Source organism: Martes martes (assembly GCF_963455335.1).
Source record: "Martes martes genome assembly, chromosome: 8".
Lineage (NCBI taxonomy): Eukaryota > Metazoa > Chordata > Mammalia > Carnivora > Mustelidae > Martes > Martes martes.
The window spans coordinates 76145041-76160638 of NC_137895.1; the positions used below are offsets into that span (position 1 = coordinate 76145041).

General features: G+C 38.6%; 1 protein-coding gene across 1 annotated transcript in view; it reads right to left on the reverse strand.

Moving 5' to 3' along the window:
• The window catches only part of SLC2A13 (solute carrier family 2 member 13), a gene marked incomplete at its 3' end in the record, with an annotated part of 373708 nt that overhangs the window by 110088 nt on the left and 248022 nt on the right, over positions 1–15598 (reverse strand). The window contains exon 5 of the mRNA XM_080811884.1: positions 7441–7604. Within this exon, the coding sequence (XP_080668010.1) occupies positions 7441–7604 (164 nt within the window). The remainder of the gene's footprint in view (positions 1–7440; positions 7605–15598) is intronic.

Genomic DNA, 15598 nt, shown 5'->3' on the forward strand with positions numbered 1-15598 from the left:
TGCTGACAGTCTCACAATCAACTCATGCAACCAGCATGACTGAGAGCCCAAGATGTCAGAAGTATGAAAGGCAACAGACTCACACCAAGCGTTGCTCATACTGCCAAGAAAATTGTTCTAACGGCATTGTTTAAGGTCCCAAATCAGTAAACTGAAAACAAACTGAACATTTTAAAAAGCAGCTGACAGAACATTTCTTATTAAAGAGGAGTAGCACTTTTGTCATGACTTGAAGGTGCCAGAAAGGATCTAGCACATGTATTCACTTCCTGCTGGTGTCTGGAAGTAGAATCTTTCAATTACAGGAACAGTGATTAAGTGTATCATTTAAAAGGCTCATTTTTGAGTCCCTGAGAGACATCCTGACAGTAAAAAAGAAAGTTTTCCAATTTCTGACTATTGTTCAAGCCATTGAGAGGATACACAAAAAGAGTCACAGGAAGAAAGAAAAAAGAAAATAGAATTGTAGTAATTTATACAATTAATTTGAATGGGGCAATGTGTTTAAAATAGGGAATTTAGGGATGCCTGGGTGGCTCAGTCGTTAAGCATCTGCCTTTGGCTCAGGTCATGATCTCAGGGTTCTGGGATCAAGTCCCGCATTGGGCTCCCTGCTCAGTGGGGAGCCTGCTTCCCCCTCTGCCTGCCCCTCCCCCTGCTTATGCTCACTCTAACAAATAAATAAAATCTTTTCTAAAAAAAAAATAAAATGAAATAGGGAATTTAGGGAGGGCATTTACACAGTAGCAAAGTTTTTCTTATTAAACTGAGAGCTAAATTTAAGATATGACTAAAAATATTATTAAATGAATGGATAAAAGAAGAACTTTCAGAAGCACTGTGAAGTGCAGTGGGATTATATAATGGCTGAGGTGTATGTGTTTAAGATGCAGGGGATGTGTCCAGTTAAATGCTGTGGTTAAGTTCCAATTATGCCATTTCTTGGCTTCCGTGATCTTGGATAAGGCACAGGACCTTCCCAAAGTTTAATTTTGTCTTCCATAAAATGGGACTTAGTGAAAATATTCACCCTGTAGAGCTGTAGTGAATTTTTAAATTTATTTTTTATTTTTTAAAAGATTTTATGTATTTATTTGACAGAGAGATAGTGGGATAGAACAAGTGGAGGAAGCAGCAGAGGGAGAGGGGCAAGCAGGCTCCCTGACGAGCAGGAAGCCTGATACCATTTGGGGCTTGATCCCAGAACCCTGGGATCGTGATCTGAGCCGAAGGCAGACGCTTAATGACTGACCCACTCAGGTGCCCTTGAATTTTAAATATCCTAATGTGTTTGAAGGATTTTGGTAATGCTATAAAATGCCATTGTACTATCATAGTCATAAGAAGCAGCAGCATACTTTCCAAAATTGTAGAAAAAAGTTGAAAGAAGGGGAGGCTTGAGGGGAGGTAAGAAGTTATTTTTGCCATAATGGGTCAAAAAAGCCATGAACCTAAAATCACAGCTTGATGGCTTTTGACTCAAACTAGGAATGGTGTGAGGCATTTCTCTTCTGAAAGATTATCAGAGCCCTGAAGCGGGAAACTGAAAAAAGGTCTTTTAGAAAGAGAGGAGATATATTAGGTCCATTATGAAAATCATCCCTCTCTCTTCAAACAAAACAAACCTTGGATTTTACTGTGAATCCATCTATCAAAGAACCTACGTCCTTCAGTTTTTTTTCCCCAGATTACCTCCATGGCACATTATTGTGGGGCAGGAAGATTTTTTCAATCTGGAAATTCTGATACTTAAGATATGAAGGAAGCATGATACGTTTCTTTCATAATGCTTATTAAATAACCTGTCTCCATGATGAAATAAAAACTCTAAGATGGCATGCCTAGTACACACTCGCGGAAGTCCAGTTCTAATGCCTGCCCTAGAAGTACTGGTTGCATTAATGAATGGACCACAGTGCCACAGATTTTTGTAATACTGAGTATTAAAAAAACAAACAAACAAAAATCTTAAGACTATACAACTGAGGTCACAGGGTAAATACCGTACATATTCTAGCTGAGGGTTCTGCAGTACATACAATGTATCTCTTGTATCCATCTCTAAAAAGGTGCAACTTACCTCCAAAGTATGGAGAACTGACCATTCCGGAGACACAAAATTCCTGAAAAGCCGATGACTTAACCCTTCTTAAGCACAAATTTTATTTTATTTTAATGCATTTTGGATGATAATCCTTTAAAAAGTCAGTATTACACCTTTACATTCCTTATTATATATACCAGTGTTTCTCAGTCCTGATTTCCTATTGGAAGCAAATGCTTGGGCTGTACATAAACCTCTGAATCAGAGTCTACAGAAAATGGGGATCAGATATCTGAGTTTTAAACAGCTCCCCACGTTACTGGGCATCACATACGCCAGGGCATAACTTGTTTTTATATACACACACACATACACACACACACACACAATATGTAATTCATAAACTTTTTTAAAAAAAGATTTTATTTATTTATTTGACAGAGCGAGAGAGCACAAGCAGGCAGAGCAGCAGAGAGCAAGGAAGGGAGAAGCAGCAGGCTCCCCACCGAGCTGGGAGCCTGAAGCAGGGCTCGATTCTAGGAGCCTGGGATCATGACCTGAGTGAAGGCAGTCACTTAACCAACTAAGCCACCCAGGTGCCCATAAAATAAACTTAAAGAAAAAAGATTTATTATTTGAGAGAGTGAGAGAGTATGTGAGGTAGGGTGAGTAAGGGCAGAGGAAGAGTTGAGTCTTAAGCAGACTCTTCACTTCCCGAGGCCGGGCTCCAGCTCACCACCCCAAAGATCACAACCTGAGCCGAAACTGAGAGTTGGATGCTTCATTGACTGTGCTACCCAGGTGCCCCAATATGACTTGTAAAACTAACTTTTTTTAAAAAAATATTTTATTTATTTATTTGACAGGGAGAGAGATCACAAGAGGCAGAGAGGCAGGCAGAGAGAGTGAGGGGGAAGCAGGCTCCCTGCTGAGCAGAGAGCCTGGGATCATGACCTCAGCCAAAGGCAGAGGCTTAACCCACTGAGCCACCCAGGCGCCCTGTAAAACAAAACTTTAAAGATGATAAACTCCTTAAGGGAAAGAAATGGTATCTTATATGACTTTATTTATGGAATATATTTTAAAATGATCACCTAGTCCTGTCATAAACTCATATACCTTTAAAGCTTAAAACTACTTGAATTACTTATTTCCTTTAACAAGTTACAGATGTTTGTGGCTGCCTGGGTGGCTCCATCGTTAAGCGTCTGCCTTTGGCTTGGGTCGTGATCCCAGGACCCTGGGATCTAGTCTGGCGTTGGGCTCCCTGCTCAGCGAGAAGCCTGCCTCTCCCCTCTCCCACTCCCCCTTCTTATGTTCACCTCTCTCGCTGTGTTTCTGTCAAATAAATAAATAAAATCTTCAAAAAAAAAAGTTACAGATGTTTTATCAGCCACTTTTTGGTATTCAAATTATCATAGTTACTGTCGGATTGATCATTACTCTAACCCAGATTTGAGTCCAATATAGGAAGGCCTTGGATCTTCCCCAGTGCTCTGTGCAGTTTGGGCACATTCTTTATACTTTGAGAAGACTCTCTGGTAACTAAGTATACTGTGACATTTTGGGATTCTGATATAATTTTCCCAAAACAGATGTTCTTCATAGGAAGTGGAAGTATGTTGGATAAATCACGTGTTCAAAAATATCTGATGCAAGAAGTAACTATAACTACCTGGTGCAGGGCTGAATTACTAGTAAATACTTAGAAAAAAAATAGTAGTTCCCCTTCCCATGACTCTAGTAAAGCACACTCTGTTGTACGTAAGTATCCACTGGGGAAGCTGTTTGAAGTATCCCTGCTCCAGGCCCCATCTGCAGAGACCCTAATTCAGTACATCTGGGGTAAGGTCCACGAATGCGTATTTCAAAGTTAAGTACCCTCTGGTAATTCTGACGGAGACAGCCTATGAGTGATGTGCTCAGAAATAATCTAATACCAAGATATTTGGGGAAGAATAACACAGTGTTCTGCCTTTCTGATTAGTTATAATAAACCTATGTAGATACAGACCTTCTTCTGTTAAAAGAATCAAGAGCTTGTCTTTAAATATGTAATGTTTACAAGAAAGACCAGTTCTCTGAGCAAGCTTTAAAAATATTAAAAGTCACTGGGGCACCTTGGTGGCTCAGTTGGTTAAGCATCTGACTCTTGACTTTGGCTCAGGTAGTGATCTCAGGGTCACGGGATGGAGCCCTGTGTCGGGTTCCCTGCTCAGTCGGGGGTCTGCTTGAGACTCTCTCCCTCTCCCCCCCTCCTCCTGCTCTCTCTGCTGTGCGCTCTCTTTCTCAAATAAGTAAATCCTTAAAAAATTATCAAAAGTGAGACCACCACAGAAAGTCTTCCATTTAAAATTATTCATGGACGATATATTTTATGTTTCTTTGTATAAAGAGTTCTTTTGTTCAGGTCTACATATGCATAGTTTATGTGCAGCAGTAATTTTTAAAGAATGAATACCTATTCAAAAATCATTTTGATATGACTTTTCCCAGTAATTTACCCCAGTATCATAAATCATAATAAAAACATAAAAAGGGGGACAAAACTGGATCAAAGACTTTTAAGAAAATTTTCAACAGAACTTATAGCACTAGCATAATATTGATACCTACACAAAAACAAAAACATTGAAATAAATATATAACTAGCCCAGAATCAACTAACATCAGAAAATGAAATGAACATCTGTAATGGTAATACTAATCCACTGTTGAATGGTACGTTTTCTACTGAATGTGTAAACTTCCATTGGTCATTACGGTCTACTGGGTCATTACGTCTACTACCTTTAAATCAGTTAAAAACCAGACATGCATCAAGAGCTCTATTTATACCTCCATGTACACGTAAAAGAGGAGCCCTGTGACAAGAAACTAGGCCTTTCCCCTCCTAAACCACTGTAATAGCTACATCATCACTTTAACTGGCTACATAAGGAGGAACTCTTGTGTCTACATGACGGAAGACCTCTTTCATGCTAGAGCAATCACTGCATGGCTTTAGGAGGGTGCACAGCTGGGGTGCTGGTGGTTTGGGCTAAAAGAAAACAAGGCAGGAGAGAAAAGTGCCTCCAGCTGCTCATAAAAAGCAGTCCCTGAACTCTCTGGGTACTGTCCTCCCAGGTAATTGTCTTAATACTTTCTCTTAATAGCCAGGGATGGGCTCTGGAAATCCTTGGAGCAGAGCACCTACACTGCAAGGTGAAACATGACATTGGCTGGAAGAGTTCAGGCAAGTTCCCAGATTCCGGGATGCAAGATGATTTCACACTAGGGTTAAAACGACAAAGAACCAGTCCATCAGTAAGAATGCTGTGGGAGCTAAGATGTGCTAGGCACCTTGTGATCGGTGTCAGGAAAAGCTTTATAAACGTGTATAAACGTGCTCGATCCTCTTTATGACCCTATGAAGTGCAGACTAGAATGTTTTTTACTAATGAGAAAATGGAAACTTGCCTGAAGACAGAAAATTCAAACCCAAGCAGGAAGGCTCTAGACTGCAGTGCCTTCAAAACCTTCAGAACTGATGAGAAAGCGTCTCTTGGAATACAACAAATAAAGGGACTAGGCCGCTAGGAAAAAAAAAAAAAAAAGTTTTCCTCAGATCTCAAAAGCCAAATCCCAAATTGAAGAAGACCTAACGTTCTATTTAAAAAATAAGACCTCTTGAGGGAGCAACATCCAGAGGCCCCATTCAAAAGGAAGAGTAGGTACCCATTTAAAAAGTTTGAAGCAGCTGCTACCTCTTCTTACGGTTGATCCGAACCTCAGGGCTCTGCAAACCCAATTTCTAGCCAACTACAGGAATTTATTTTTGGTACATCACTACCTGATGGTCAACTATCCTTTTGTTCAGTTTACCATCCTAATAAGGCAGCCCAATTTATTGTTGGATAGTTCTGATTATTAAAACTATATTCTCCATATTGAGTAAAAATTATGCCCCCATAACATCTACCATCTGCTAGAATAAGGTATCTACTGGGTAATGCTTTAGTCTTTTTTCTTTCCAGACTAAACAATTTTGGTTTCAGCAAGTTTATGAAGGAATGGTTTTTAGCCTCCTTGTCCCTCACCTTTCGTCATTTACCCTTCTGCTTCTCTGTGTGTGTTGGATATTGCAATTACCTCTGCCTCTTAATCAGATAATCTCTGCTCACCTTCCCCTCAGTTCAGCTCACATTATCAGACTCAAGTCCTTCCACTGCTTGGGCAAGAATACAGGGTGGGGAGCGCCTGGGTGGCACAGTGGGTTAAAGCCTCTGCCTTCAGATCGGGTCACGATCTCAGCGTCCTGTGATCGAGCCCCACATCTGGCTCTCTGTTCAGCAGGGAGGCTGCTTCCCCCTCTCTCTCTGCCTGCCTCTCTGCCTACTTGTGATCTCTCTGTCTGTCAAACAAATGAATAAAATCTTAAAAAAAAAAAAAAAAGAATACAGGGTGGAACATTCCACCCTTCCTTCTGGAGGGAGGGGAGGGAGAGACTATGTGTTCCAAATAACTGAGTTTGGATCTCAGAATGTATTTTCTCATTAAAATCTGGGACAAGTGCCGGAAGCACTGCTATTAGATGAGGGTTTTAAGGTATAATTTGGTTAAAATAGAATTTGGTTCATGCCAGTCTGGAAACTTTACATTTTAATAGAAAAATATATTCTTATTCTAATTAAACTTATAAAGGAGCTATTAGAAGACATCTAATTGATAATTAGGAATCTGTATATATGAAAAAGACAAAATTATATGGTGCAACATGTGAGGACAATGGCAAATGTGGGTCTCAGTCTGTCAAGTGAAACAGAGAAAAAATAATGAAAGGTTAGAATCCAAAGACAAAAGATACCTGAAAGTGAGAAAAGTATTGTCTTATTTAGCTATTACAGAAAACACACTTAACCAACCTGAATTTACCTTAAATTTGAGCCTGGTTCAAACACAAAAATAATTTCTTGCTGCTTTGTGGAGAAATTATATACTGTCAATATTCTACTGTTCAAGGAGCTTTGAAAAAAAAATGCTCCAAATTTACTTCCATATTATACCGAACTTAAAAATAAAACACGTTAAAAAGTGAGTTTATGAATATCAAATTTTTCAAAGAAGAACAAAAACCAATTATTCTTTTCACTTTTGTACTTTTAAGCAGAACTCAAAATAAGAGGAGCAGAATGTTACCCTTGGTAGATTCAAATTGTTCTTACAACTCCAGTTTCTAGTCACATTCTAGTTACATATCATAACAGAGTTCTTTTTAAAAAAACATTTGTCTAGAAGAACCCTATTATTTGGCTAAGAGAACAAGATCATAAGTGGTACCAGTATTGTATTTTAGAAGGTGAACTTGTCATCATTAGAGAAAAGTTTATAATTGACTTCTTCATCCAGTCACCTACCTGCTAAGCTGCCAAAGGTAAGCTTCCTGCGGCCCACTTTCTCGACAAGCCAGACCCCCACGAGCGTGAATATGAAATTTGTGAAGGCTGTCACCGAAGCCAGCCATATTGCAAGTCTGTCATCTTCAACACCAGACATCTGCAGAATGGTGGCACTGTAGTACCTGTGAGCAAAGAATCAAACAACTGTTGCTGACAGTTATTCAAAGAAAAGGAACTGTTCATGTAGAAAGAAACAGTAAACCTAAAACAACCATGAGTAGCTATAGTAATGGCACCAAGTTAGCATGGGAATTCATGCAAAGTGCTCAGAGGATCACCATACAGAGATTCTGTTCAGATAAATTTATTTTGAATTTTGTATAATCAAGAAAAGATCCTCAAGCAAGGGGACAGAGGGCTGAAGGCTTTAGAAGGGAAAGGTGCTCCACAGTCAGGGAGAGCGGGCGCCGGTTGTTGCACTAAGACCACTATACTAATCAAGGATAAGCTCCAAGTCCACGGAACGAGTCAGAAGTCTCCATACATGGCAAGTTTATGTACTCAGAAGAATAAACAGATGTTGCATATAATAGGGAAAGTGTGATTTAATGGCAGAAATCCAGTAGAAGGAAGTAAGAATTGTCATCTGGCATTTTGTAAGGAGATGAGAAACTGGCCTGATGTACATGAGAATGGTTTTGTGTTTTCTGGAAAAGCATAGTCTTTGGAGAGGTTAAGTCTTTAGCACAATCTACACAATTAGGCTCTACAGACTCATTTTTGCTCTGAACGGATTTACTGAGACTAGCTCTAAAAAACCATAATGCCAATTTATTGATGCACAATAGGAGATACTTCTTGATACATTTAAAGAAGACAGGTTTCCTACAGAACATTTCTTTTCTGATGAAAATATCAGTAGCTAAATCAGAAGATTACTTTGAAGCTGTCCTTAACAAAGAAAGCAAAATACTCCTGGTGAGTCACCTACGAAATGTGACAGAATTCAAATCGTGAAGACACATTTGGAACCACGGGTCTGCTACCTTCTGAGCCATTCTAAAACACGTTACCTGTCCAACCCAAATCAAATAGTGGGCATCCAAGCAATGTTCAATCAAGCTGGTTATGTCTAGAGTTATGGTCTACAGTTTCCAAATATTTACCAACAATTTCATAGTATTTTTTTTCTCTCTTTTTTTAAAGATTTTATTTATTTATTTGACAGACAGAGATCACAAGTAGGCAGAGAGGCAGGCAGAGAGAGAGGGGGAAGCAGGCTCCCTGCCAAGCAGAGAGCCCGATGCAGGGCATCCATCGATCCCAGGACCCTGGGATCATGACCTGAGCTGAAGGCAGAGGCTTAACCCACTGCGCCACCCAGGCACCCCATTTTCATAGTATTTAAAAAAAAAATTGTTTTAAATACATTTACATTTCAATGATTTATCAATGGCCTCTATATACTAAATTAATGATCTTCTTATGTAAAGCAATAACACCAATGTACTCATTCATCTTAATAGTGTTTTCCTTTTTAAAAGTAGTAAACTAAACTTATAAATTATTATGTGACATGAAGGATGAGTTTTACTGATCACACTAAAAGTTATGCCAACCATTTTAAGATTCTGAATTCTGACAGCAGTTGTAAAAAAGAGAAATTCCCAGTGGAATTACTCCCATCATCATGAAAATTGTGGACATTTTGCAGTCACAGTGTAAAGTGATAATAAAAGTTATGAAAATAATTCATTCCATCTAAATAGTGTTTACAGTTTCCAAGTTCTATCACACAGACTTTCAATTTCATAAAGACTTGTGCAGCAAGGTCAGACCTATGTGTAACCACTGCGAAATAAACACCAGCAACAAATTTAAAAAGACAGAAAACAGAAGTGCTTAGAGAAAAATTCAAGTATTTAAAATCAAAGGAATTTGGTACTTGCCATGCTATTCGATTACATTTCAGTCTTCTCAATATTTTCATAATATTTAAATAAATGAATAAATAAATAATACAGATTCATCACACAAAATATTTTTCTTTTTTCTTTTAAAAAATATTTTATTTATTTATTTGAGAGCAAGTACAAGGGGGAAGGAAAGGGAGAAGCAGGCTGTGCTGAGCATGAAACCCAATGCAGGGCTTGATCCCAGGACCCTGAGATCATGACCTAAGCCACAGACAGATGCTTAACTGACTGAGCCACCCAGGTGCCCCAACACACAAAATAATTCTTGCAAACACACCCATAGGAAAAAACTAAACAAGACAGAGAAACTATTTTCATTTTGATACAAAAAAATCATGAAATTCCAAGTGTTAAATTAAGGGATAAAAAAAGGGGAAATGATATCAAACAAAATAAGTTGGTCAGTGTCAAAATTTTACTTAGAATGAAAATGTTCCTTAGGTATTAAAAAAATTTTTTTTTGGTAGTACTTAATGTTTAATTGACAGAATATAATGGAAGACTGGCCTGGGAATCTGAAATTTGAGTTCTAATGATATCTCTGTGGTAGGTTGGCCAGGTCAGGTAACATAATCATTTTTTCACTTCATATTTATCTACTGAGTACCTACTGTATAAGCTATGTGAGTTACTAAGATCCCACAAATATATTATTAGACCTACTTGCTATGTTCAAGAAACTCACAGAATGAAACAGAATGAAATGGAAATAATTTTAAAATCACAAAGTATACAGTGGCGTAAAGGATAGACCAAACAATTTTATTTGATGTGGAGTATTACTCAGCCACCAGAAAGGATGAATACCCAACTTTTGCATCAACATCCGATAGATGGGACTGGAGCAGATTAAGCTGAGTGAAGTAAGTCAAGCAGAGAGAGTCAATTATCATATGGTTTCACTTACTTGTGGAGCATAAGGAATAACACAGAGGACATGGGGAGATGGAGAGGAGAAGTGAGTTGGGGGAAATTGGAGAGGGAGATGAACCATGAGAGACTGTGGACTCTGAGAAACAAACTGTGGGTTTTGGAGGGGAGGGAGTGGGGGGTTGGGTGAGCCTGGTGGTGGGTATTAAGGAGGGCACTATTGCATGGAGCACTGGGTGTGGTGCATAAACAATGAATCTTGGAACACTGAAAAAATAAAATTTAAAAAAAAATTTTATTTGATGTGGTATGTTCCTTGACTTTCCAGGGAATTTAATGTTTCATTTGCATCTCAAAGAAGTCATAGGGGATTGCCAGCAGGTGTGAAGATCTGGGAGGACACTGCTGGTAGAGAAAATGAAATGTAGAAAGAATAAAAGTACAAAACACTAAGCCAGACTCACAGAACGTAAGTACTTTACCTTGGTTAACACAAGTGTGTGTGAGAGAGAAGTATAACACAGGCTGTAGCAAAAGCTTCTGTTGTCGAGGGACCTTGACTGCCAAGCTGTGTGTGGGGGCTTTTTTCTCTAGACAATGAAAAATCATAAAATGGACTTTAAAGAGAAATAACATAATTAAATCTGTTCCATGAAAAGCTCACTCCAATGAGAGCCAAATAGGCAGCCTCGAGGCTGACAGAAACAAAGGTGTATTGTTTTGAAGTGTATTTCAGGTCATTTCAGTGGCAACAGGCTCCCGTAAATTTTCTGCATTAATGGGAAGCCATGCGGGCAGGGTGCTGAAATTCACTGACAGCCTTTTATCTCCTTGTTGAAGCACTACAACTTCAACATACGCCAGATCTTCTCCTAGATGGAGTACCTCGAGTTTGATCTTCATTCTTCCTTTCTTGGAATATTGGTAAATGTGCTCATTTTTATTGTGGCCATAACAAATGACCACTGGGTTAGTGGCTTAAATCAACCAAAATATACTGTCTAACAGTTCTTCGTAAGCCAGAAATCTGACATGAATTTCACTGGGTGTCAAAAATAAAAGTTGTCAGGAGGACATTCCTTTCTGGAAGTTCAAGGGAAAACAGGTTTCTTTGGCTTTCCCAGGCTTTAGAAGTCTCCCTATTTCCAGGCTCCCCATTCCCAGGCTCAGGGTGGTGGTGGGGACCCTCCTCTACCTCAAAGCCAGGGAAAGTGGTCAAGTGTCTGTCGTGTCACATCACTTTTCTATATTTAAGGACCTTTGCGGACACACTGGGGCAACTGAGATAATCCAAGATAATCTTCCCATTTCAAGGTAAAATGATTAGCAGATTTAATTCAATCTGCAACCTAATTTCCTTTTGCCATGTAATGTAACATATTCATAGGTCGTGGGGATTAGGATGCGTACATCTTTGCTGTGGTGGGGGAGGGCATTATTCTGTGTATCACTCACAATAAAAGTGTTAATAAGCAGTAAGATAAGCAAAAGGCCACCAGTTAAAAGGAAAAGACAAGGACATTCAGTTAGTTAAAGGGTAATCGGTCCCAGAAAAATTCAGGCAATAACTGTATTCTCTCTCATAGGGCAGGGGATGACATATCTAGGGCAGAATAATTCATGAACCTAGTTTTTTAGTCAGGTCATGGGAAAAGATACATTGAATTTACATTTTAAAATGTGTGAATTCCAATGTTTTTATAAAGGATGCTATCAGCTCACCACTTACCGAATGGACTACCGCTGTATTTACACCTTCTAAGCCTTTATGTAGTAGTTTGAACGTTCAAGGGACTCAGTGTTTGTTCAAAAGCTGCACAAAGAATAAGAGTGTTCTTCATAAAAGAACAATATGAACAACTGAAAAAGGCTTTCTTTCCTTTTAGACTAAAGCAGGGATGCCTTCTCTTTTCAAAATCATTTTATAGTACCTATCAGACAAACCATCATCTTTTTCAAAGGCTCCCTGGGCAACCTTTGGTCATCTCACACATGCCAGCTAGTCCCCTGAGTGAAGTTGAAAGGCCTGAGAGCAGTGTGTTCTCACAGAAGACCATCTTCACAGCTCTCTGTAGACATCTAAGAACAGAAACGGCTGTACTAGATGCGCACTCTTATCTCAAAGATTAACTGAGACCCAGCTTCTAGCCCTGGATTTTAAATCTGAAGAAAACAAAACAGTTCTCAAAAACATCTAGGCTTTGATAATGGCGATCTATCCTAATGAGAACTTGAGCAATAAAAGAACAAATGTGCACTGTACATGCTTTAGCAAAATACATATATTATTTTCCTTTACTCTATATTTGAACAAAGCATTTCCTAGGGATTTCTGAGAAAGTTTTTTTTTTTTTTCCTCCAATTCCTTGAAGCCATACCTGTCTGTTTCACTACCGCCAGGTTAAGAGATTTAACTTAATGTAAGAAATGAGTATTCAATAGTTGCTGAGTTTATTGCTTTTATCTACCACCAACTTTCAAAAAGGAATTAATAATGTTTATTATATCACATATATATTTATTTTATGTTATAATTATATATAATTAATTAATATATTAAAAATATAGTAAAACACACAATAGAATCCCTGAAACAAAGTGACTGGTAAGAGAGTAGAAGATGAAGACGATTATATAAAAACTATGGCCACGCAGTAATGACAAGCTAGCTCCCAAGATTCCCGGCAGCCAAAGCAGAATAGTAAAAAATAGTTTTAACTGTCTGACAAAACAAAATGTACCCGTTCATAATAAAGTCAAACTTTTCCTGGTATAAAACTATAAAGACTTTAACTCCCCGAATAAAACAGATATGGAATATACTCTTTCCAGCGTGTCCTAGCAGTGCTGCAGACAGCTTCCAAATTCAGTTATCTATGAACCTTGTCTTGCTCAACAAATCTGTGGGTTACTTTCATACTTGGGATAAACACCAAGCTAAATAAGAAGATGGGAACTTGTGAAGCATAGCGGATTGACTCAAAGTCCTGAAAGATTCCCATTATCTAAGTTGTATTGTTTAGCTCTTTTAGTTTCTAGGATTATATTTATTTGTATCATATGGCAAAGTACACTGACTACAGAATTTAAAATGTCATTCTAATACAAGATATTCTTTTAACTGAAAAAATTTTATTTTCCTACTGGGATGGTATTTATACAGTCAAAAACATATATCGCTATGGAAAATACATCAATAGCTTTAAGAAAAAAATGTTTCACTTAAAACATCTTAAAAACAGTTTAAAAAATGATTAAGATTTTTAAACCTATTTTATGTACTTGGTACAGTAAAAAATTAGCTTTCTACATTACTAGATGTAAGCCATAAAGCAAAAAAAAGTTAGGAAAGTAGAAATTAGGATATCATGCATATACTTTGAGCTAACACATTAACTATAACATACTATGCTTAAATCATACAATAATCCAAAAATCATAATGATCCTCAGAATGTGTACTTATTAATCACATTTAATATTTTACAAAACACTTTTCATAATTTAAATTATGTCAGTAATGTTTGGAGAAGAACAAAGTACAAATGTGTCAAAGGAAGTTAAAAAGGATTCTATAGGATGCCTGGGTGGCTCAGGTTAAGTGTCTGCCTTCAGCTCAGGTCAGGATCCCAGGGTCCTGGGAAGGAGTCCCACATAGGGCTCCTTGCTCAGCAGGGAGCCTGCTTCTCTCTTTCCCTCTGCTGCTCCCCCTGCTCATGTTCTCTCTGTCAAATAAATAAATATTAAAAAAATAATAATAAAAGGGATTCTACAAAGTCTCAGTATTCCCACTGTCAACCTACTCTCCATCTCAGATACCACCAATTCCTTCACCCTGGGTTCAAACCTCTGGAAACCTCAGAAGAGATATCCTCATGTCTCACCCACCCAACTGAGTCAGATCATTGACTTGCTCTAAGCAACACCACGAATAATGATAGACGCTCTCTATTCTGACTTGCAATTCACCAATTTGCTAGATTAACCTATTCGTTCTATAAAACATATGCCTACAGGAAAATGAACATAAGGGACTCCATGCAGGCATGTGTCTCCCATCTGTTGAACTGTATGTAAATCAAATCAGGTGTGTTTTTTCCCCAATCCTGTTTACGCCTATCATAATTAGGTAATCAAATAATACAAAAAGCAATGGAACATAAGATGCTTAAAAAGAGGTATTAAAAACAAAACTGTATGCTTTGGAAAAAGTGAATAAAGGTGAGCTATTAAAACAACAACAACAACAACAACAAAACCCGACTGTGTGGGCAACACAATTGTAAACAGTTGGGGATAAAACGTAAATGACTAGAAGATTTTGCCCTTAGGTTTCTTCTCAAGTATCTCTCAGTTCTTGCTTTATGTGAGAGGACCTAAAGCTGAATTCCACAGGTAAAAATATTAAGTGTGACTTATGCAAGAGAAACAACAAGTTTGAAGTTCAAGCAGTGGATGTAAGTAAATACCGTACAACTAAAAACAAAATGTTGAAGGTATATATGCATCAGGTCCAGATGCGCTATGGAATCACCTGGAGGGCCTGTTAAAACAGAGGGCTGGACCCCACCCTGGTTTTCTGATTCAGTCGGTGTAGGACCAAGAATGTGCATTTCCACCAAGTTTCCAAGCCATGCTGACACTGCCTTGAAAATACAGTTCCCAAACCATCATGACCATTATGTTCTTTTCACTGTTCTCCAATTCCCTGGTCGGTTCCCCCTTTATCACAGTCGTGCCGTGCACACTAACTGTGCTTACTTATACCCAGTTACTCTTCTACTCAGCATTTATACCTAGCCGCTGAAAGGCTCTAGACAAACACACAGATTGAACTCAGTCTGTGAACTTGGGAATTCCCTAAGACGCACACGCTACAGCTCTGCAAACGATGACTTCATGGCACCTCCTTTCTTGTCTAAGACCTTTTTTTTTTTTTTTTTTTTGAGAGGGTGGAGGGGAGAGAGAGAGGAAGGAGGGGAGAGATGGAGAGCACATGCGAGAGCAGGGGGAGGGAGAAGAAGACTCCCCGTTGAGGAGGGAGTCTAAAGCAGGGCTTGATCCTAGCATGCTGGGACCATGACCTGAGCCGAAAGAAGTCAGACACTTAACCAACTGGGCCACCCAGGCTCCCCAACCTCCTTTCCTTCTAGTGTCCTAATCTACCCAGCCTTAGGGGAAATCTTGCCTAATATTCACTGAGAAAGTGTGAGTCATCAGGGAGCTCCTTCTCTTATTTCACCACCATCACATCTACCAACCTACCTGATCAATTCCACATTAATCCATGAAAAATTGATTAGCACTCAAACATTTCTTTTCTAGATTCCT